A 24,618-nucleotide genomic window follows, 5' to 3' on the forward strand; every position below is an offset into this window, starting at 1 on the left:
ATTGTATCAAATCATTCTTTATCTTCTGAATTAAAGGTGAGTAATTTGTTTCAAAAAGATTGTTCGGATCAGGTGTAACAAAAACGCCCACATACTTGAAGCCTCTCATAGATATCTGAAAAGGAGATTGCATGAATCTTTCTGTTAATTTTTTTTTTTAAAAAGGACAGTATTTTTTATTATTGTACAGACATGATCTCCCCTTGTATGATTTTAACTTTACTTTTCTCAACATTTCATCTTATTAACATTGAACAGCTGTTGACCTTTAATCTGCAGTCAATTTGAATACAGTTAAAACGTAACTGTCATGTTTTTGTTTGTCTTCATGAACCATTGTATCCATTGAGAAAAATAAAATTGTGGTAAAGTATCTGTGTGAGAAATGCATTGTGCATATTTTGGATCTATCATAAAAGATAATACTGGGGAAATTAAACCTAAGAAATCCTGTCAATTATCTCCAGTGATTTTTCTCTCTCCAGCTGCTAAAGGTGGGCTGAGCACTGAACTGAGGGTGCTATGAAGGATCCTTTGTTCTGGCATGTTTTAATGCACACTAAAGCAATAAAAAGAGGTACGCTCACTACTTTTAAATCATCTAAAGTCGACAATAAGGTGGATAAAAAATGTTTTATGTTCTGCTGTTCTATTAAAGCATATAAAAAATCTAAAAAAAAAAAGTGTATATAGTATAGTGCAGGATATTAACAGTCAAAATCAATTCACTGTATTTTGTTAACCAAGATCGGGGAAATCAATATGCAGGTATTTTATTGTGAATTCATCTGTAACATCCGGTGAAGATGTAAGTTTATTAATAAATCAAAATTCTAATTACCTATAAGTTAAATTATATGCCCCAAGTGATTTTTATTTATATTTGTTCTTGTATTGTTTAGAAATTAAGAAAAGTATTGTATGAGATATGAGAAAAAAAACACTTAGCCAAAAAAACAAAATTCAAAGGGGGCCAAAATAAAGTATAAGCAATAATAGAAATGTAAAAGCACAAACGTGACAAATGTAGGCCATGTATTTTACATGGAAAGCTCTCTGCAATGGTTGGACTGGATGACTGTTCGCCCCACATCCTATTTTCAGGTTAAGTCAAACCGCTAAGTGAAGTTAAGTTCTTTATGCATTTAAACATTTTTTAAATATACAATTAATTTCTAAATTGAACTGGTTGTGTTTTTGAGGAAATGATCACAACCACATATTCAAGAATCTGAACTTTGATGAAAATGTATTAATTTATATCCTTCTTAGAGGTGCTGTTTTTCAAGTGTAACTGTAGCACCCCCTAGTGCTGCCACTGGGTACCTTTTAATTTTTAATGCTGAAGCAAAGTTCTAATAAAGAGGAAGCTTTCTTCTGAAAAGAAAGAAAACACAAACTTAACAATAGTTTAATCTCTGACAGAAAGATTTGACAAAATATTTACATATGTATTATATGACAAGGAAAATTAATTAAGATGATGACCAAGGTTTACATTTTCTTTTTAGAGGACATTTTACTTTGAAAGGAATCTAATTAAAGAGAAAAGCAATGTTTTAAAGCAGACTTCTATATTTTGTTTAGAATTTTTTTAATTTTTGTTCCTCAGGAGCAAAAAATTCCATATGGTTTATTATCCAAGCCAAGTCAAGAATCAGAATCTGAGTCGCTGTAGTCGGCGACCAAAGATGTGACTCCTCCAGAGCATTTGGCTGAGTCCTTCTCCCTCCCACCGTCCACTACATTAGTCAGTCCTTGTTCTGTGTCTTTCACAAACTGCTCATTTGAGCTAGAGACATTTTTCACTGATGCCTTCTCCACTTCATGTATTGATGCAAGTTGAGTTTTATCCGTCTGTGTTACAAGTTCTTTTTCACATGTGTCCTCTTTCCGTTCAGACTCTTCCTGGTTCCTGACGTCGCACTGTTCAATTTTAGCCTTAGATGCACTGGAGCGTCTGCGAATTAAGGGACTCTGGGAGGAACCAAGGGCTTTAGCCACAGCAGCTTCTTTCCCCTGCAGGCTCAGCTTATAGAGCAGACTGCCTGCAGCACCCCCTGCTGGCGTGGACGATGTATTAAACCATGAACGTGTGGCGATCTCCTTCCGCTTGCTGTGCTGTTTGTCCTCATAAGCTTAATAGAAAAAAAAAAGGATAAGAAAAGGTTTCCATCATCATGCTTAATAGAAACCTTTATGCATGTGAACAAAAAATAAATACTATAACTGCAGAACAAAAAATATGTTATGGAAATAAAATTGCATTAACTCATAATTACCCATTATATTAATTCTGTTAGGGCTGCAACTAACGATTATTTTAAAAGTCGATGAATTGGCCGATTATTTTTTCGATTAATCGATGAATCGGACAAAACCTCTTTATTCCAAAATAAACATTTTAGACAGAACAAACAAGCACACACGTACAGGTTGCTCATTAACTGCACTGGTTTAATATGAAAAATGAATGTTTGTGTTAAAACTACGCAAACTTACATGAGAAATTTAGCTGTACATCCACAAAATATAGGGTACTTTGTTTCATAAAGCGCAAAAAAAGACATTTTTGTTTTTAAAGGCCACTAAGGGGTTCAAACAACAGTTCCCCCCATTTCAACAAATGAGGGTTTTTTTTAGACTAGAAGAGTTCTGCCTTTTAAGACAGGAAAGTATAGCAGTTAAAGTTGCTCCTTGAGAGAATACTTAACCATAGAGATAAAAATAGCCCTGTGATTCAAATTATAAATTGTATTTGGAATAAAAATGAGAGAACTAGGGGTGCTAAAAAACACATCCTCCAAAGACAGATATTTACATGGGAATGTGGCAGATAATTAATTGACATATTACTGATCTTGCTGGATTTTATTCTGCTTTACTTCCATAAATTGCAGGATCTTCTTTACTTTATCTTTGCCAAAAGATTTAAACTTTAAAAGCCTTGCCCTCATAATTTGCAAGTTAATTTATTTATAAAGAAAATATAAACGCTGCTTAAGCTAATTCAAATGAAATTAAAAGTAAAATAAGTAGCCAACCTTATCACTGTCTGTAACCTACTAACAAGGAAAGGAAAGCATCAGATGAGCTACCTGAGAAACTAACGTTACGTTTCCCCACTTTAAAATGAAACAAACATGGTTACTCATCCTGCTGATCAGCTCTCTTCACTGCCATCGAAGGCTCCAACGTGTTTTCTTTTCAGGTGCTGCATCATAACAGCGGTGCTTCCGTGCCATGTTAATGTGTTTTTACAAAAGTTGCATGTTACGACTTTTTTCACTTTACAAAGCGCAGGCTGTCTGCGAATTGAGATGCAGCTTGCGTTTGCGGTATCGGTCATTAGAAGAGTTGACGTTACTGCCTTTTGAAAACAGCCTTTGCTCACCTGCGGCGCTGGCTCGAGTGGCAGTGATGACAACGGCGGCGGATGACGCATTAATCGCGCAACACAACTAATCGATGATGAAATTCGTTGCCAACGCTTTTAAAAATCGATTTTTATCGATTTTATCGATTTGTTGTTGCAGCCCTAATTTGTGTTAAAAGCTCTACTGTTTTCAGTTTATTGGATATGGTGTGAAAACATGTGACAGTATTGATAAAAATTTACCTTCTACTACACTTTAATACTAAATCCTTTGGATGTGTAATGTTTACATAAAAAAAAAATCCCACTATGGTATGATAAATAGACTTAATCAGTAAGAAGATAATTTAAAGTTTTGAGATGAAGATCTAAAATAAATTACAACATACGTGTTAAATATTTGAAGGTAAAAGCACTTTTTTCTAGGTGGTACTTACACACAGTTGTCTGGTAAGTTAATAGTCCAGCCAATTTTTTGTCCTCTTCTTTCTCTGGCAGCAGCGGTATGGATAAGTTTGCTCTCATCTTCACAGCGTTATCTTTTTCCTCCTGATCGGCCAAAACTTTCTTCTCTTCCTGAATCGTCAAATAAAGAAAAAAAGGGTCCTTTTTTTAAATGTAACACAAGAAGAAAATCTATTTTTTATATATATATATATATATATATATATATATATATATATATATATATATATATATATACACACACAAACATACACCACAAACCTTTACAGAAATGTGTCTTTAGAAGGTAACTTTCTTACAAGAGTTAGTTTCTTACTCTGAACTTCCTGCGGAGGGCGCTGTTGATCTGAAAGTCATCCTTCCAACCTGCCTGATACTCCTGGATTTCCGACAGAGAAGGGAGAGCTTTTGTGAGCTTCTCCTTGTCTTTCCCACCATGGTCCAGTTTGTACATGGCGTCCGTCTCCAGCTTTTCTTTCTCTTCCCGTTCTGTCCCAAGAGGCAAAAAAAGAAGCCGTTTGCAACAGGCATAGCCTACATGCAAAGGAGACAGTGGGAGGAAACCTGCAACTATAGATGAATGTTTTACCGGTGGTCAGGATCTGCTCATTTTCAGCCATGTCCCAGCGCTCCTCTTTCCTGCTTGCTCCACTTACTATCACATAGTCACAAGTCGCAGGATCCGTCTGCATCTCAATATAGTTGACACAGAGGTGGCATTTCATCCTAAACCTGCACGGGAGAACAGAAGTTAGTGTTTTTTTTCCAGTTTAAAAGCTTAAAAAATAATTTTATTAGAAAACAGCCTTAATAGAATATCTGTGTTTACCTATAGATTGGCGTGGTGTAGTAGTTCCCCACTTTCTTCTTTTCTGCGTTGTAACGAACACCTGTGCAAACAAAATGTTTGGGAGGTTATACAAATAAAAGGATGCTTAATTTTATTAAACATTTTTTTTCCTGCTTTATCTTACCCATGCCAATGTGATTCTTGCAGCCATCACACCAGATGTTATAGGGCATTTCAAACCTTCACACAAAAACAGGCAGTTAATACACAATTTTGGCTGAACGTAAAAGCTATTAAACATTTTATTTTTGAAAAAAAATAAAAATAAAAATCTGGATTTTTATGTTGTACAAATTTTATTTTTATCATAATAACACACTCCGTGGTATGCATGAAACTGATCTTATCAGCAGATATGAAGAACACTGACCGGAATGTAAATTAATAAAGAAAATGTTCCAACGCCGTTTTCTTTCTGCTGCTGTGGTACTAACCTGATGATGAGGATGCCCTGGGACAGTTTCCTTGCCCTCTCACGAAGGGCATGAGTTTTATGATAGCCATTGAGGGAGCCATGCTAAAGGGAAGGAATAACAAAAAAGGTAAATATACATCTCTAAAATATATCAAGAATAACTAGCAGGTCAGATCTGTTGCTTTCACCTTGGCTGGATCAAAATCCGGAGGGTAGTATTTGTTTGTTCCTTTTCTTTCTCCCTGTCAAAGAAATAGTGTATTAGTAAGGAACATAAGCTTTTTAGTGGATCACAGACCTAAAATAATATAAACAATGATTAGGAAAACGTCTTATCACATAGTTTTAAGTATTTATGCCTGTTTATAACTCCTCTAATGTTTTGGGCACAACACAGAAATAATACAGCCTTTAACACATGGTAGAGACTAGAGACTGAAGGGTACATGTTAAGGTCGAGAATTTGATCCAAATTGTTTTCTGTGATCTCAAGGCATCGCTGCTGCACTCGCTAATGACACAGCGAACAAGAAACACTCCAGTTTTGGAAAAACACGGTTTTAGATAAGTGTTAATGCTCGCATTTAAAAAGAAGTGTAATTGAAAACAGCAATGGAAACACTTTTCGCATCACATTAATCACATAATCTATAATTGGACCTTATTGCCTTGTAAAAGAACAAAAAAGAAGACCATAGGTAGTTGGAGGATGATGACGCCACATATTCAGATTCAAAAGGAAAAGGAGTATTTTCACCCAATCTGACATCTGGCATTAAAAATTCAAACACTGTAAAACTAAACACTGAAATTTCACAAATACTAAAAAATGTAAAAAATGAACATTCAAACCATAATAATTCAAAATTCCCCATAAAAAAGTTAAAATTTATGATGATACTGTCACTTGTAGCTGGACCTTTTTTTTTATGAGGTCATTTCGGTGTCACTGCAGAGTCCCTGCAGCTACGATGTCACTACAAGCTGGTACCTCTGATCTCTATTTATTCACTGGACTGCTGATAGGCTGTTGGTAGTACACGGAGCTGTGAGGTCACCAGCCGCCATATTATTACTCCTTAGTTGAACAACGATGATGTTCTCATTTTCTAGGGGGGGCTTAAGACTTTTAAAATAAAGATAAATTCATCACTTTGACACACAGTCTGTTTCATAGCATCAGTAGATCTCTGTAATTTATGGTAGAAAATAGTCACATCACATTGCGTTGTCAGTATGAAGTCCATTAAGTCTATAAATCTTGTAATATAAATTCTTATACAAATCCATCACAACAAAAAGTGTGTTAATGGAGCATAATAATACTGTAGTCAGATATTAAGAATTTTACACACACAGACACACTCACTATCTGATGATGCGTCAAAAGGGCTAAATTGATGATGCACATGTAATAAACATATATTGATTACTTTACAGGCATTTTATGGCACGGTTCCATGACAGTGGGGAGTACCAAGATGGCGGCTGGTGACTTCAGTTTCTTCGACCAATCAGCAATCTAGTGCATCAGAGGGACATACACTGTACGATTTTATGCCCTTTTCGGGCCGATTCTCTCGCGGTGCGAGAACTTTTTGATCAGGCGGACTATCAGCCTGATCGTGCAGTGTACAGGGGGTAATGAGGGACAATTACCCTCTTACGACCACCTTCCGATCAGGAATCGTGAGGTAGGGACAAAATCAAACATGTTTGAAATGCAGTCTGCCGTCATAAGGTGTTTGTGGGCAAATCGCTCAGTGCACATGCGTAAACAAGGACTCGTCTTCCTCTCTGTTGAAAACACAGAAGCATGGCGGGGGTGCGAGTGAAATGGAGTTGTTTCTGTAAAATTAACAGACCGTAGTAGCCACAATTGCTTAGCTATGTCTTTGTTCAAATATGTTGTTGCCTTTTCCTTTAGGGCTTTCAGCACACATAACTGCACAAATTGCCAAGGCAGCGCGTTTCACTCTAGTGAGCTTCATATTCCTCTTCTACTCATTTGGCTTCTTGATAGACGAGTCAGAGTAGCGCCATCTCACTGCAGAGCCGAGTCCAATGTGGTTTTTAGATGTACATTGTGAGCAGGTAGATCACACCAGAGCATCGGGTCGCACAGTGTGAGAACATACATCATGAGCTGTGTTAACTTTTAAACCCTGTGGTTTCGTTAAACTGTAGCTGAGTGCAACGATTGCAAAAAATGGAACAGTGTATGCTCGGCTTAACTAGAGATCAGTGGCTAGCACTGATTTAGCGTTGGGGGGTGGGGCTAAACTGAAGGTTCCTTCAAGATCTTTCCGTTTTTCAGGTACTCATTGTTAGCTACCCTCAGTAAACTAACGAAGGGCTCTGGTTAAAGTACTGCTGCTGCTCAATCAACAGTAAGGTTCATCATTTTGTTATTGTTATTAATTTTGGCTAGAACAAGAGAAGTACTCTAGTAAACCTAGTTTCAAACTAAGCTAAGTGCCAAGTGTTCACAAGATGAGAACAGGAGCTCACATTTGCTATGTAGCTAAATCAGCAAAGATCCCCGAATGAATCTTAAGTTTAGCCCCGCCCCCCCAAACGCAGAAACACTGCAAACTTGAAGTGACGTCATAGCTGAAGGAACTCTGCAGTGACACTAAAATCCTCTCTTATTGATAAAATGCTGCAGGTAAAAAGAACAGCATCATCGTTATTTTTAGCTTCTTTATGGGGAATTTTGAATTAGCAATGTTTTAATGTGCAATATAGGAAATTTCATTGTCTGCTTTTTTTTTTTTTAAATGCCAAACTTCACATTTGAAGTCCATGCAAGCAGTCACCGATTGAGCTCTATACAGTTTGCAATGATGAGCGCGAGCATTAGAGCCATGGCTGTATTATGGATATATCTCATGTGTTTCCATGCGCAGCTGTCATGTCGTTTTTGGGAATTTTTGTTGTACCATATTTCTTATTTAATGATAATACCAAAATGGCGAATATCGACATAGTTTTATACACATCTTTAATGAAATCACAGCTACTGAAGAAAAACATGCCACCATTTCATCACCTTCAAACATTTGTCTTTCAGATCACATTTTTTTTCAAAGCATTGGACAAAATTACAAAGCTTTAACGTCATTGAATGAAAAAATTTTATTCAGCAATATCTGTTTATAGCTGCACCAATGTTAATAGGACATGCAAGTTAAAAAAAAAATTTAAGCGTTTGATTCAGTTTCGAAGCAGATTTTTTCCCCCATACCAACTGCATCAATACTTACAAGGTTATAAAAAAAAAAAAAAAGAAAAAAATCAGCTTACCATATTGACAACTGAAGATCAGCTTTGTGTTCCTTTAAATATAGGAGAGACATGAGTTATTGACAGCTTTAAAAAAAAATTCCTGCTCAGAGATTAAAATGCTTTTAATAAACATAAACTTAATTTGACTTAAAAAGCATTTTCCATGCCACGGTATCATTTTCATACTGCGACTATTTTCAAACGTACAGTTGGCGACTGACAACCAACAGATCTGTGAAAATATATATGTCCCGATTCTCATTATTTATGCCTGTAATTTTTTCATAATGCGACTCGGATGGAGTGTGGTCCGTGGGATTTACCAAGGAACCTCCAGGATGCTGACTGAAGGCTGCTACTACTCAACTACAGGAAATATTAACCTGCTTAGAGAAGTCTGTGAAAGGATGAAGAAATACTTAATGAATGCGACTAAGCAACCATCATTGTTAGACTTTAGTTTGGAGATCCTCAGGTAGAATTGTTTATAACAAAGAAATGTTTGGTAAAGATGTTCAAATTGCATGAATTTAAAGACGCTGTAGTTTTTGTTTTCTTGGCTGCATACGAATAAAACCAGAAGCCCTTCGACTCTACACAACATTTTCTGTAAACTCAGCTTGGAATCTTTTTTTTTTAATTCTTTATGTTCACCAGAAATCGACAGATTAGTGCATCCAACAAAATTATCTGACTCCGGTTTAACTGCATGCCAATAAAGACGTTTTAATCTTAACAAAAACAGCAAAAAGCAACAAAAGCAAAACAGAAATTGTTACAGTTTTTCTGGCGTTATATGCATTGTTTCTAATTTGCTCAATGTCTGTTTTTGTACATATACGCCTTTATCTGCACAGATGTTAATGACTGTTAAAGTTTTTTTTTACCTATTTACCATTTTTTTTTTTTTTACATCTTTCTGTAGGCCTGTTGCTGTTTTTGATGATGATTTTTTAATAATCATGTCTGTACCTAAATGTTTTCTTCCAAAAGTTCCACTTTGCAAGACAATTAAGGTATTTCTGGAAATATGTTTATGTAAGGACTTTACAACAAGGAATTCATGGTTGGATTTGTACAAAAAAGCATGGTATTGATCTGAGTGCTGAAGGTGATATTTAAGTCAGGATTCTAGCAAGGCCATTTTAATACTTGGGAATAAAAATATAAAATATTCCTTTTATAATTTTTTTTTAAATCGATAGAAATATAATAACTAAGTGGAAAAGTCTATGATTTGTTTGATATAAACAGTAACAATTCTCAACTACATAAATATCTATCATTTTAGTTATTCTATACACTCCCTTATATAAAATCGATTATTTTGTTAATGCAACTTACCAAGTGTTAAATACCATAAACCAAGGGTCATTAAAAAGTAACATGAACGCCTAAACAGCCCTGTATCTCCACGCACTAACAACCAGCAGACCTGCAAATTTTAAATCTTCATCAGTTTGGTGTCCAGAGGAGCAATTAACAGATGCTATCGATAACTAATGAAACCGTAGAAAGCAAGCTAGCGTTAGCAGCTGTTAGCTGCATTTATGTATCACGTTCACACAAAACAAATGGGATAAATAAGTAAAGCCCTGAGAAAGATCACCGATTCGGTTTGGATTTTAAGGAAATAGTTACCAACCACAGTCCCACAGCTGATATTAAAACATACTTACGAGTTACGCTCTAACAGTTCTGCTAAAAATAAAACACACGTCTTTACGCAATTTCCGGATTCTGGGACCGGATATTGCGTCAATTTACAATTTACGTCCACACACTAGAATAGCAACTTTATTTATTGGTGTGGACTCACAGTAATAAATATCTAATCACTAACAAGGTAAAAGAAGTTAACTTTAAAATAATTCATCAAATATATCCAACAAATTAATTTATGAATTTTGTACTTTCTGTAAAGCTGTCACTGAAACAATTTCACATTTGTTTTATGACTGTATTTATGTTAATTTTTTTTTTTGGATAGTTGAACACTTATTTAAAAGATATTGTGATGGACAAATAACACTGCAGTGCAAAGACATCATTATCGTTAATGATTCAAAATGTTTGACCAAAACACTCTTTTATTTTGAATTTTCTTATTTTATTTGGAAAGTTTTATGTTCATAATGTAAATGGTCCAATGTAAAACCCAATTTGCCTCAATTCAAAACTGAACTGAAATGCAACCTTGGAACTTAAAAGGTTAAACAAATTTGAAAGCTATAAAGACCTTGAATAATTTTAATGCCTTTGAAAAATGTATATGAAAATTGTGTTCCCCTCCCATATGTTTCATTTTTTGTAACTCTCTTTTGTTTTCTTTTTCACTATTAGTACTATTGTAATGTATTAATTGATGTTTTGATATGATTTTTGATACTGTTTGTCAATTTTGTTAATAACGTTTTATTGAAAAAAAAAAGTTTCGGTCCACACTCCTTACCAGTTGGTGGCGGTAATGCTCACCTAACGTTTTCGCCAACCGCCTTAAAAATTCAAGAAGAAGAAGCCGCCCGGTTGTTTCTTTTCATTCGTTGAACATGGAAACCAAAATAGAGCCATTTAAAAGGTTTTTTTGCTCTTTTCCCGACTGCTCGGTTACCTACAACAGACAGTGGAAATTGGACGCCCACTTGTGCAAACACACGGGAGTTCGGCCCCACGCGTGTCAACACGAGGGTTGCGGCAAGTCCTTCTCCACGCCGTACCACCTGGCCCGGCACGAGCTCAGCCACAGCGGCGAGAAGCCCTTCCCCTGCTCCGTGGACGGCTGCACGGAGGCTTTCACCACCAGCGCCAACCGGAGCAGACATGTCGGCCGCGCGCACGGACAGGAGCAGAAGAAATATGGCTGTAAGTTCCAGGGCTGCGGCCTCGAGTTCAAGAAGAACAAGCAGCTGAAGGCCCACATGTGTGAGCAGCATACGCAGCTGCCTCCTTACCAATGTACCTACGAGGGCTGCCATATGCGATTTCCCACCCCGAGTAAGCTGAAGAGGCACGAGAAGGTCCACAAAGGTTACCCCTGCGAAGAGGAGGACTGCTCCTTCACAGGAAAGACCTGGACAGACCTCCTGAAGCACAGGAAGGAGCAGCACAGGGTGGCCCTGAAGTGCAAGCACTGCAGCAAGGTGTTCAGAGACTCCTGGTTCCTTGAGCAGCACCAGGACGTCCACTCTGACACCAGAGTGGTCTTCAAGTGTCCCAGGGAGGGCTGCAGCCGGTCCTACACCACCATGTTCAACCTGCAGAGCCACATTGGCTCCTTCCATGAGAACCTGCGTCCATTTGTCTGCACCCACGGCGGCTGCGGGAGGGCGTTTGCCATGAAGCAAAGTCTCCAGCGCCACAGTGTCGTTCACAACCCAGAAGGGAAGAAACCGAAGAAGCAGAGACCAAGAAGATCTGTTGCGTCCAGATTGAGCGGTTATAATGAAGCTAAGAGAGTGGTGTACAAAAAGCACAGAGAACCCGTCCCAAAGTCTGGGGATTTGGGAAACAAAGCAGAGCAGCCTGGTCCTGTTGTGCTGGTGTCCCTTCTGCAGGACACGTCTTTGATGTGTGGCCCTGCTGTGGACACACATGAACTCAATGCCATAGCTGCTCCTTTAACAGCGGAGTTGCCTTGAGAGTTTCATGCTAGAACTGCAAAGATACAGAGGGCACAGTATTATGTTTGGAATGTGTGCAGGTTCATATGGAGAATGAAAGGAAAAGTGTTCTAAATACAAGTTTTAAATTAATATTCATCTACCTGTCTCTGGGAGTTATGTTTCTAAAGCCATGTAATACATTTGTTCAGTGTACATAAAAAAATATGAGCTGGACCTCATCTCTTCTGCCTCTCTGGGCAAACAAATGCACTTTCCATTTTCTTCTGTAAAGAAAAATGTGTCCCAATTAAAATGAAGTCTAATACATTCTGGCTTTGTTTTCTTTCAAGATTTGTTATGTTTTTGACTGGTAGTGCGAGCAATCCTATTTATATTTATTTTAAAATATTTGTACTGCTCGAGAAATGTTCATTCTAAAAAATGACTTTTACTAATGAAATTTAAATCAATCTTTTTTTTAACTGCCCAATGAGAATTTATAAATTGATATTCAAAGCCATTAAAGCATCACAATATGATTTTGTATTTTTGTAAGATAACATTCAGCCTCTCCATCAGTATATTTATTATTAACTGTGATAAAGGCCAGGTTATCTGTTCCAAAAACATTTAATTAGACAACTTTTATTGCTTTTTTGTATACACAGTGTATACAAAATGAAATTTTGATTTGTACAGCTTTCATGACATTTCCAGTCCTTAAAATGCAGCAGTGATCAAATGTAAAAAGTGTGTGAAAAACAAATATGGTGCATTGATATGGAAGTTCAGAGCATTAAATATATATGGTGCCATCATGTAGCGTTTTGGTTTGGTGTCAGTGTGATGCAGAGTCTGACATGATTTAGAGTTTTCTCAACAGTTCAGAAGTCTGATGGCGATGGTAAAGAAGCGGTTTTGGAATCTGCTGGACCTGCATTAAATGCTGCGAAGCCTCTTCCCAGCGGGCAGCAGAGAGAACAGTCCATAGTGGGGATGTGAGGGGTCATTTATAATGTTACAGGCTCGGGAAACGCAGCGCTGGGAGGAAATGTCTTTAATGGAGGGAAGAGGTGCAGCAGCCTCACACCACACGGAGACAGCTGGTCAGAACGCTCTCTATGGTGCTTCTGTAGAAGGTGGTGAGGATGGGTTGGGGCAGGTAGGCTCTCCTCATCCTCCACAAAAAGTACATACGTTTTATTTCCTTTTGATCAGAGAGGTGGTGTTTACAGTCCAGCTGAGGGTGTCTGTGGTGTGCACCCCCAGGAATTTGGTGCTGCTGACCACTTCTACAGCTGAGCTGTTGATGAGCAGTGGAGCGTGGACGGTTTATCAAAACAACGACATTGTTGACATTAAGATGATTTCCTGTTGCCATATAGACTACTCATCTGGGCTCTATGTTTGCAAAGAATCCTCAGCAGAAGGTCATTAGTGCTGCTAATAGTCCGAACAACGTTCACTAACATTATCTGATACAGGTTTTCTGACAAACTTGTTTAAATCTCATTAAAATGTCCATACGTTTAAAATTTCACACAATATTTAGGGATATTTTATTGCATTCCTTCTGTTTAACACTTTTAATGCAGTTAGAAGGTATGAAATTCTTCCTGTGTGAAAATTAAAAAAAATATCACTGCTGTTATACAGACTCAAAATTGTAAAATGAATCTAAAACATGTAGCTTTCGGTTCAGTTGATGCCTAACCAATATACAACATTTAATAAATCACTATAGGCAGCAATATGGAATAAACACCTGCTGGGGAATTGTTGGTTATGGGATGAGGGTATTTTGCAGAACATTTTGCTTTGTTGTCATCCTGCTTCTAAAAGTGTGGGAGACTTTTTTTTTTTTTTTTAATTCAGATGACCCACAGTACAAGGCTACAGGTATTATATGAGAAATGCTGCTTTACTTCACATCTGGGTCGAAATCCATTCTAAAAACAATCATATCCATGATATCACAAGGATATCGCAAAGGTTGCAGTGAAAATGGTGCAACTGTTATTAGTTTACTTGATTTGAATACGATTTATTATGTTTAATTCCAGTTTAATTATGAGATTTGATCCTTTTTATTGGTTTTACAGCTACCTGTCAGGTGTCCTTTGTAAGCATTTAATCTCAGTGGCATCTCCTTGCTGAGTAAAGGTAAATAAATAGACCTCTGGCTCTGGAGCTTTATGCAGTTTAGAACCTCCTCTGTCACTCTTTTTTTTTTTTAAACAGTGTCCGGTCTGGCAATATGAATACTTGTCTTGATGCCAAAAAGAGCCCAACAGATTTTCATTTCACAAGTGGAGCAGTAGGGCTATTGCCATAGATTTCCACTTGTTTCATGCATATAAATAGCTTTATTATAATTATGCAGGGAGTTTTACAGATTATATGGACACTTCAATGTAAGTAGAACAGAAGAGGAAAAACAGAAAAAAAGGAGAAAAGAGGAGATGAAAGGGAGATAATGATAACATGTTCAGTCTGCTTCATCACCTGCAAAGAGATGTAAAAAAAAAAACAGCACAACCAACGGATATAGTATGTCACTCTGTCACTCTTAATAACTTCGTCTAATAATTTGAAGGAATTCCGCTGTTTTTTAAAATGGAAAAAAGTATTTTTACAGAAGCTAACTGAAGCAATTTCTTCCCAGGCTTTTTTAATACCAACATTTCCTTAATGTAATTAACGTATTGTGAAGATTTTTTGAAAGTGTTTTCTACAAATGTACTAACTAATGTAAATCTACAAGCAAAACCAAAGCAATTCCCTTCTTTTCTGTATGTTCTCTGAGATCTTAAATTACTTAAACCTATTGAAAGGTCTGAAACACTGTCTGCAGGACATGTCTTAAAAATCTGCTCGGACCTAAACAGCCCATCAGAATTAATCCTCTTAGCCAAATATGTAATGAAAGCAGGTGAGAAAGTCCTTGTAGTTTACTTCCATACTTCTTAATTTGTGGATACTTCTCAGAAATTAAACTAAAATGATTGAGAGCAACAAGAGAGGTAGATATATATATATATACACTATATTGCCAAAAGTATTTGCTCACCTGCCTTGACTCACATATGAGCTTAAGTGACATCCCGTTCCTAATCCATAGGGTTCAATATGACGTCGGTCCACCCTTTGCAGCTAGAACAGCTTCAACTCTTCTGGGAAGGCTGTCCACAAGGTTTAGGAGTGTGTTTATGGGAATTTTTGACCATTCTTCCAGAAGCGCATTTGTGAGGTCGCACACTGATGTTGGACGAGAAGGCCTGGCTCTCAGTCTCCGCTCTAATTCATCCCAAAGGTGTTCTATCGGGTTGAGGTCAGGACTCTGTGCAGGCCAGTCAAGTTCATCCACACCAGACTCTGTCATCCATGTCTTTATGGACCTTGCTTTGTGCACTGGTGCACAGTCATGTTGGAAGAGGAAGGGGCCAGCTCCAAACTGTTCCCACAAAGTTGGGAGCATGGAATTGTCCAAAATGTCTTGGTATGCTGAAGCATTCAGAGTTCCTTTCCTTGGAACTAAGGGGCCAAGCCCAGCTCCTGAAAAACAACCCCACACCATAATCCCCCCTTCACCAAACTTTACACTTGGCACAATGCAGTCAGACAAGTACCGTTCTCCTGGCAACCGCCAAACCCAGACCCGTCCATCAGATTGCCAGATGGAGAAGCGCGATTCGTCACTCCAGAGAACGCGTCTCCACTGCTCTAGAGTCCAGTGGCGGCGTGCTTTACACCACCGCATCCGACGCTTTGCATTGCACTTGGTGATGTATGGCTTGGATGCAGCTGCTCGACCATGGAAACCCATTCCATGAAGCTCTCTGCGCACTGTTCTTGAGCTAATCTGAAGGCCACATGAAGTTTGGAGGTCTGTAGTGATTGACTCTGCAGAAAGTTGGCGACCTCTTCGCACTATGCGCTTCAGCATCCGCTGACCCCGCTCCGTCAGTTTACGTGGCCTACCACTTCGTGGCTGAGTTGCTGTCGTTCCCAAACACTTCCATTTTCTTATAATACAGCTGACAGTTGACTGTGGAATATTTAGGAGCGAGGAAATTTCACGACTGGATTTGTTGCACAGGTGGCATCCTATCACAGTTCCACGCTGGAATTCACTGAGCTCCTGAGAGCGACCCATTCTTTCACAAATGTTTGTAAAAACAGTCTGCATGCCTAGGTGCTTGAATTTATACACCTGTGGCCATGGAAGTGATTGGAACACCTGATTCCAATAATTTGGATGGGTGAGCAAATACTTTTGGCAATATAGTGTATATATATATATATATATATATATATATATATATATATATATATATATATATATATATATATATATATATATATATATATATATATACATATATATATATATATATATATATATATATATATATATATATATATATATATATATATATACATATATATATATATATATATATATATATATATATATATATATATATATATATATATATATATATATATATATATATATATATAACCCCAACAGCTTTAGTGCTATAAACTTCTCTTCTAACACATTTGAGATCATTACTGTAGCAAATATTGACAGTGTTGTCCTACTCCATGACCTCCATCTTGTTGTACCCTCTTCTACCAGTGGAGTTTTATTCCCGTTCAACCATCTGATTCCCAGGAAAGCCAAAGCACAAACCTGCACATTTTTTCTTGTGCCTTCATGACAAACAGATGAGCATATCAGCCCCTGACCAGCTGATTTACAGCGTAAACAGGAGTCGCTCAGTGCAAGTTTGAGATTCCAAGGCTAATTCTTCCATGAATATTTCCACTTACTGGAAGTCTGCTCCCCACATTCCTGCCCCCTTTCAGCTCAGACGGTCCCTATATGGGCTGACTGTCTTACCAGCTCAATTCAGGAATGTACAGCACACCTCTTTTAATTATTATTCATGGGATGTTTCTATGTTATCCTGCATGCTACATGTATGCCACATCCTTACATGAGGTTCCCACATGGCTGCGGAAGTCATGACACCGAAGTTAAACATCTATGAAGTTAAACACACTAGTCAAAAAACGATGGCTACAGTAATACTAATGTAAAAAAAATGTAAGGGTTTTATGTTTTTTTCCAGCATGTTACGATTAATCAATTGTTTTAGATCTGTAGATTTTACTGATTGATTCAAATTTAGCTTCATCTCACAAGAATACTAGAAGTCGTCTTTGTTTAGATGATTATTTGCAAAGACGAAGCAGGTTTTAGGTTTGCCTTATCTGGAAAAATGGCCTTCTGCATCCATTGAACCCAGCAGCATACAGCAGCCATTGTGTGTCTGTCTTTGATACTTCAGCACTAGTAGAGCCCAGATTCACCAGGGTGATCATGGTGTTGATAAGTGGATTGTGTTTCATCTCACTCCATGTCCTTCTAGTCAGCACAGGTGTCACTTTCTGCTTCTGACCACATCTTCTGGGATTTTCCACAGTCTATCATATTTTGCACTGTTGCTGCTGGAACTTAAAAACCTTTAGACATGGTCTTAGAAACATTTCCTTACTTGTAATCAGTGGTGGACAGTTACTGAGTAAATTTATTTGTTTAATGTACCTAAGTATATTTTTTGAGTAGCCTATCTTAAGTAATTTTGTTTTGGCTGGGGTACCTTAACGTTAACTCCACTACACTTCAAAGTCAGATATTATACTTACTAGTCCACTACATTTCTGGTTACCAGTTAGTTATTTCTTTTGGCTTAGTTTAGCTTTTTAATCCGCTGTTGCTGTTTTTCTTTCTTGAACTGCAATTGGCCACTCTAGGGACCTTTCCCTACTCCCTCACCCTGCCCACATCTCACTCCGTTGCGCATGCCCTCAAAGGGTCGGCCATATTAAGTCTCATTTGAACCAGGAATAGCTTATAAGGCCCTCAACAGTGAATTTGTTTGACCCAGACCCAATATCCCACACTCCTGCCCTTGCATGCTTCAATTGTGCACTCCCGCTCAGGGTTCAAGTGCATAGTGTGCCCCAATCCTCCAGGAAGCTCCAAATCTGAAAGGAAATCCGAAAGACACACAGCATAACATAACGGAGAAAAGATTAAACGCAAAAACATCTCCATACCATATGTTGCTGGAGTCTCTGAAAAGCTCAAGAGGATTTTCTAAAAACACAAAATCCATCTACATTTCAAACCAAACAAGACCCTTAGACAGAGGCTGGTGCATGCTAAGGACAAAAACCCCAGATGCATGGCCCAACACAGAAGACAGAGTCTTGTCCTCGGGACAAAACTCTGCGGTACATCTACACTTTTTTGGACAAAGGACATTCTTCTAAGGACCAGAATGTTCACATTTTGGACAAAGAAAATAGGTGATTTTAGAGGGGCGTGAAGGAATCCATCTATGTTAAGAAAGGAAAGCCAACCGTAAAAACAAAGGGGGTGGACTCAGATTTCAGCTTTCAAAAACCTACAATTCAGCAAATGAGTCGATCCCTTTCCTCTATCATCGCGTCCCCAACCCCTTCACAGGGGAACAGAAGACCTTGCCTATTCAGCCAGGCCAACAATTCCCTTTAGCGACCCCCCTTTCAGAGGCATAGACAGGTATGGGGAATTGCAGGCTAACAAAAGAAGCCCAAAAAAAACCATACTAAAGGAGTGGACCCGTTTTTCGATTCAAATTTGCATGTTTTCTAAGCAAAAACAAGGTTTTGATGGGCTACTGTATAAAACCTTGAACTCAGCGCTATTCCTGACATTTTTAATTGAAAAAGCGTCTTGGATGGGCAGAAAAATGTCTTCAAACTTGGAAACAAAGGCCAGTGGATTGTTTTTAACTTTTTTGGAATGACCTCAGATGTTTTACAGAATCAGCAGATTTGAAAATAAAATGTAAGACATTGAATTTTATCTATTATTTGGCCTGTCACACGCTACTGTAGGAATATTTTGTAGTCATATCGTTACCTGTAGATTTTACTGTGAATTCTTCTGAAATGCCACCTGTAAAATAGATGATTGTAAGTATAATAATGATCGATTCAGGAGACTTTTATAACAACATTTGTGTTTTTTCTGTTTACCTAAGTTGATTTTGCTTTACCTGTTTAAATGAACTTGATGGTCTGATAAATAAGGTGGTTGGAAAAAAGCTTCAGTTTAATATTCTTGTAGTTACTAGGCTTAAAAAATCACAATATGTAAAACATTAAAAGAAAATATGACTTTGCCTATTATGTGCTTTTTCCACCTTGTTCAGCTCTATTACCACATATGCCTGGCATCATTGGCTGTAGTAACACCCACAACATAAAGCTACATCACCTTAGACAGGCCTTCTATTCAGGTCACCTCCTAGCCCCGCCCACCTTTTTATTTGCAGCAGAAGAAGTCAACGAAATGATAGAAACAACAGGCACCTTGAGGCTAGCACTTAGCACAAAACCCCTGGTAGGTATAGACCTCCTCAGTGTGGACTAATGACCCTTTGAGGACCAGGAGACCCAACCAATTACAACTTAAGAGCCACCTCAGCTCAACCACTCTTTAAAGACCTTCTTGGTTAATAAAAAGACTTCTTTCCCGGACATTCCTTCCAGCACCCACAATGGCTGTGGTCATTGTAAACTTGGTTTGAATTGAAAATAAAGATTTAAATGTTAAAAAGGAGAATTTAAGTTATTTTGATTAATTAGATTAGATGAATTAGATTTGTGAAATCTAACCCAAAATTATTATTGGTTTAATGCTGGAAAATTCACTTATGCTGATAAACATGACATAGAAATGATGCTGCTATTTCAGCATTGATTAGATTTGCAAAATCTAAACAAAATTTAACCTTCATTCAATGCAACCGACTGCTGTTGATTCAACAGTGACTTGACGTTAAAATGACTGCAAGTTTTTTACATAATTTTCTCTGATCTATTAAAGTAGCCTTGATGTCATAATATATCATTGCAGGTTACAAAGGTTAAACTCAACAGAACACAATGATTTACCTGTTGATGCAGCAGCTTTAACACTGAAAAGGTGCGTTCACGGCCGTAGCAAGACTTTAAAAACTACTGAGGTCCACTGAAATATTTTAGTAAAAGAATAAAATATAAACAAAGACTGCTTTATTAAATAATGCACGTGTTTTGTAGTAAAACTGTGGAAAACAGAAAAAAACTTGCCATATTAATTTAATGGATAGAAACATTATAGCTCAAGTACCACATCCTGAAAGTCTTTACAGCTTCTACATTTGAACTAAAATTAAAAGATGCAGCTGTGGAGAGTAAATCATTTCTAATTAAGACCGTAAATATACATGGGGCATTTTTTTGTGGCTTCTGAAGTCTCATTTTCATGATCTTTTGTTTAAAGAAATGTATTGTTGATGCAGTTATGATACACTTTACAACAGTTAATAAAGGTTTGTCCCCTCTTTCTCTTTCAGATGAGCTGTGTGTACCTCAGGTTGGTCAGCTGGCCAGAGCGCTGATGAGAAGAGATGGACAGGAGGCGGACGGTTTGGACCTGAAACTTTCTAGGAAAACACACAGGTTCCACAAAATACCAAAGCATGTGCTTTAATCATGCATTAAAATAAAGACAATGTAAGAAAACCAGAGAGAGATCCACCTCTTTCTTCAGCAAATATTAATATAGAGTTTTCATATTTCTTACATCAAATAACAAGCCTTATAGATGTTTAAGTAATTTGTTATTAGACAACTAAGACCAATGGTGTAACTTTTCAAAGGACTGGTGGGGACAGTCCCCACCAATAATCTCCATTTTTTTCACCCTTTCCACTCATTTATTTTAGCCAAAGGTAACAGACGTCTCCCAGTTACAGGTTAAAATTAACCTGATTTCTTATTGTACAGACAGAATCAGACTGCAGGGATTCTACATATTTTGAAATTTTGCTTCTGCCTTCATTATATTAGTAAAGAGGTTCATAAATCTTTCTAGAGCACAGAGAAAAGCAGGGAGAGCTGCAGAACTGAAATGCTGGAGAAGTAGTAGCTACGTCCAAGGGGGAAAAAAACTCAAACATGAAGATACCAGCCCTTAGGACTGTATTTTTACCCCACTGCTTTAGAAATATGCATAGAATCAACAAATGTGGAAAAACTCAGGGCAGATATTTTTAGTTTTTTACATTTTTTTTAAGGTGTTGTTACCATGTGGCCAAGTTGTTCAGTAGGATCGTTCTCAAATCAGAGAAGCGGTTTCTTTGTGGTAATACATTCAACCTTAAACCTCAATTCCATAGTGTGTGAGGAGAACCAAGACTCTCCTGTTTTATTTTTGGTAATTTCAAATAAAACATAATAATCATAATGTCATGATGGGTTCACTGGTGTGACCCAATAATGCAGAACACCACTGAGACGGAAACTGGAGTAAAAGGTTTAATAGAGTATATTGTCACAAGCACAGAGAGAATGACTGGTTCTGGTTCAGGCCTGGGAAACTGGTTCACCGAAGTCTGCATGAGAGACAGTTCTGTTAGCGTTGCGCATAGGAGTTTGATTCTTGACAGTTTCAGATTTGTACCTTGAGGGTTCTTGGTTAGAGCCTTGAGAGGGAAACTGTTGGGTCCGGAGATGGTTTGTTCAGCAGAGTCCGTAAGCTGCTTCAGCGTCTTACTTCTTAAGAATGAGCAGACCTTGACTTTGAGTTTCCAGCTCTTGGTCCAGAGCTGCATGGAAGTTCAGAGAGAGGCTTCAGGTTTGGCTCAGAGGGCAGGCTCGGCAGGTTAAGCTCTTCCTGAGCTTCACAGGAGAAAAACTGGTTACCTGGAAGACAGAGACAATGGTTAGAATCCAGTCTGGATTCAAAGGTCAACAAAGGTTCTCAGAGATACTAGGCTTAGGTGCTAACCAACTGGATCAACACTGCGGCGTTGTGGCAAGGTCTGAAGACAGCTTAAGTACTGTGGATCCTCTGATGATGGAATGGGCTGCAGCTGTGCAGGAGGCTCAGCTCAGGAGGATCCACGGCGGACTCTGCTGGAGGAAGGTGGTACTTCTCCAGCTCCCAACACATAATAGCTGTTGTTATTTTTTGGTGTCAAGTTTATGCTAAAATTCTTTACAGTAGAATTTGTAGAAGTGCTTCTAAGCGTCAATACATGAGGCGGTTTCTGAAAGTTCTAAGATTCTTTAAAACTATTCTGAAATTTATACGGTAATGTACTAATATTAGAAAGTTCAATTTGTACTTTTAAAATTAAGTATTTTCAAAAGTGAGTACTTCAGTATTTTAACTTAAGTAGACTGTTGCCAGAGCAACTTTTTTTAACCTCAGTGACAAACTGAAATATTTGGCTAATAGTTCAGCAATCTGTCTCTCTTCACCCAGAATCTTTTGCATTAGATTTTCTTGGGAGGGGACTTAGAAATCCAGGGAATAAATTTGTAAATTTGGGGCCAAAAAACATGTTTCTTACGGTATATATTTATGTAACTTGGACAGGTAATGCGGAAATGGATTTAAGTTTCTACTGTACATGTACCTGTCGGATGTGACAGAGAGCTAACAGATTCTCCCTGATCTCTGATACAATGGTTTCTAAGTCAACCGATTTCAATGGCCAATTTATGACCAGAGTCTGTTTGGTGAATATCTTTCTTTTAAAAGACTCTTTAATCACAGTTAAGAAATCTGCCAATCAAATCTCTCTCCTTAATAAGTTATGACATTCTAATTTATTTATTGATTGAGTTTCCTTTGGTTGAGTTTATTTTGGTCTGTTTTTTTTACTGGGAGTTTGCTATAATATTAACGTCACCATTAAAACTGGTAATTGGTTCCACAGCAGAGGAGCCTAATAACTAAAATATCTGCATCCCATTCTACTTTCAGTAATTTATGAACCACTATTAAACCTCCAGGTTAAGAACGAAGTGTTAGGAATGTAAGGAACAATCATATCTCTGATATTCTTTGAGCTACATGTAGCTAGTGAAAAGACTTTAAAACTGGGATGATGCACTCTATTTTTCCAGCTTTAGAGAGAGCATGAGCAGTATCATTTTGGATTGGCTGCAGCTCTTTTTTTTTTTTTAGAAGATCCCTGAATATAAGCCTGCAGTAATCAGTGCTTAAGATAGACATTTGCGTGAGTTTCTCTAGATCTTGTGAAATTAGTTATTTAATTCTGCATACGTTTTTTTGCGTGGTAGAAATATGACCTTGTAACTGTTTTTATTTGTTTCTGAAGGTTGAGGTCTGAGTCCATTACTACAACCAAAATTTAAAGATAACTTTACTTTTGTTGTTGTATAGCTTGAGGAACTTTCAGCACATCCACACATTGATAAGTCTAAGGCAGTTGTTCCCAGCCTAGTCCTCAAGAACCTCTGTCCTGCAGGTTCTAGGAGCCTCTTTGGTGCCACACACCTGACTTATATGAGGGGATGATTAACTAGCTTCTGCAGGACTGAATGAATGTTGAGGAGTCATGCAATCATTTAAAACATGTGTACTGCAACAGACATGGAAACATGCAGAGCAGTACTACTTGAAGACTAGGATTGACCTGTCAACTGTGGCAAACAGGGCACAGGTGTTGTTGATGTTTTTGTTTGATTTCTGCACAAAATGTTTCCATTGGATGTTTTTTGTAGATTTTTTTCATATATTTAATTTTTGTAGACCTGAAGTCACTACTTACGTTCAACCTTATAACAATTTTTTTTTCCTTTTTTCATTTTAACAGGGGCAGTGAAATTCATCTGAGATGTATTTGATAATAGATTAGATGATAATAGATTATTAATATTATTAATCATTTTAATCATTATTAGTTATTATCAATATATTATTTGGGAATAGATTAATATTTATACCAGTTCATCTTCTGGTTTACTGGTTACTGGCTTCAGAACAGCCCGCAATATTTGAAATGATGAATTTCAGATATTACAATTTTCACAGTTTTTACTGGGTACAAATAATGCTGGATAGGCCATTTTATGTTCAAGTGTAAATAAAAGATGAAAAAAAAAATGTTTTCCACCTTTCTTTACACAACGAAGGCTCTTGTACATCCTGTTGAGAAAAAAAAAAGAATGTTGGTAGATACAGTTTACCTTTGAGTCATAATTGCCAGGGTTAAGAATAATTTCAACTTTGACTGTATGTAAAGACTCTTGGTCCATCATCTTGTGTTCTTTTCAGAGTGCTATATAAATAAAGTGCCATGGTACAATAAGATCGGTCTATATATATGCAAATAAGTTATTGTATATGCAGTAGATTATCTTGTACCAATTTGATCAGTGTTAGTTAGATAGATAGATAGATACCGTAGATAGATAGATAGATAGATAGATAGATAGATAGATAGATAGATAGATAGATAGATAGATAGATAGATAGATAGATAGATAGATAGATAGATAGATAGATAGATAGATAGATAGATAGATTGATAGATAGATAGATAGATAGATAGATAGATAGATAGATAGATAGATAGATAGATAGATAGATAGATAGATAGATATAGATAGATAGATAGATAGATAGATAGATAGATAGATAGATAGATAGATAGATAGATAGATAGATAGATAGATAGATAGATAGATAGATAGATAG

At 37.3% G+C, this 24,618-nt stretch overlaps 2 protein-coding genes across 3 annotated transcripts; one reads left to right on the forward strand and one right to left on the reverse strand.

The window, feature by feature from the left end:
- Positions 1-1,395: 1,395 nt before the first annotated feature.
- ccdc130 (coiled-coil domain containing 130) lies at positions 1,396-10,144 on the reverse strand. Of its 2 annotated transcripts, none has more exons than XM_038290601.1 (10): positions 10,074-10,144; positions 8,413-8,444; positions 5,295-5,348; positions 5,126-5,208; positions 4,816-4,871; positions 4,671-4,731; positions 4,431-4,573; positions 4,158-4,330; positions 3,814-3,952; positions 1,396-2,138 (listed from the first exon to the last, which is right to left on the reverse strand). In XM_038290601.1, exons 2-10 carry the CDS (start codon positions 8,413-8,415, stop codon positions 1,651-1,653), a joined length of 1,200 nt encoding a protein of 399 aa, XP_038146529.1. In that variant the 5' UTR covers positions 8,416-8,444; positions 10,074-10,144; the 3' UTR covers positions 1,396-1,650. The 2 variants fall into 2 exon arrangements, with proteins under 2 accessions (XP_038146529.1, XP_038146530.1); XM_038290602.1 differs by having other exon boundaries at positions 10,113-10,136.
- A 733-nt stretch (positions 10,145-10,877) lies between these two features.
- Positions 10,878-12,323, forward strand: LOC119786985 (transcription factor IIIA-like). Its single transcript, XM_038290607.1, has one exon. It carries the CDS (start codon positions 10,944-10,946, stop codon positions 12,030-12,032), a length of 1,089 nt encoding a protein of 362 aa, XP_038146535.1. The 5' UTR covers positions 10,878-10,943; the 3' UTR covers positions 12,033-12,323.
- The last annotated feature ends 12,295 nt before the right edge of the window (positions 12,324-24,618 follow it).

Source organism: Cyprinodon tularosa, unplaced genomic scaffold (assembly GCF_016077235.1).
Source record: "Cyprinodon tularosa strain WSP-4 unplaced genomic scaffold, ASM1607723v1 ctg285, whole genome shotgun sequence".
NCBI classification, from domain to species: domain Eukaryota; kingdom Metazoa; phylum Chordata; class Actinopteri; order Cyprinodontiformes; family Cyprinodontidae; genus Cyprinodon; species Cyprinodon tularosa.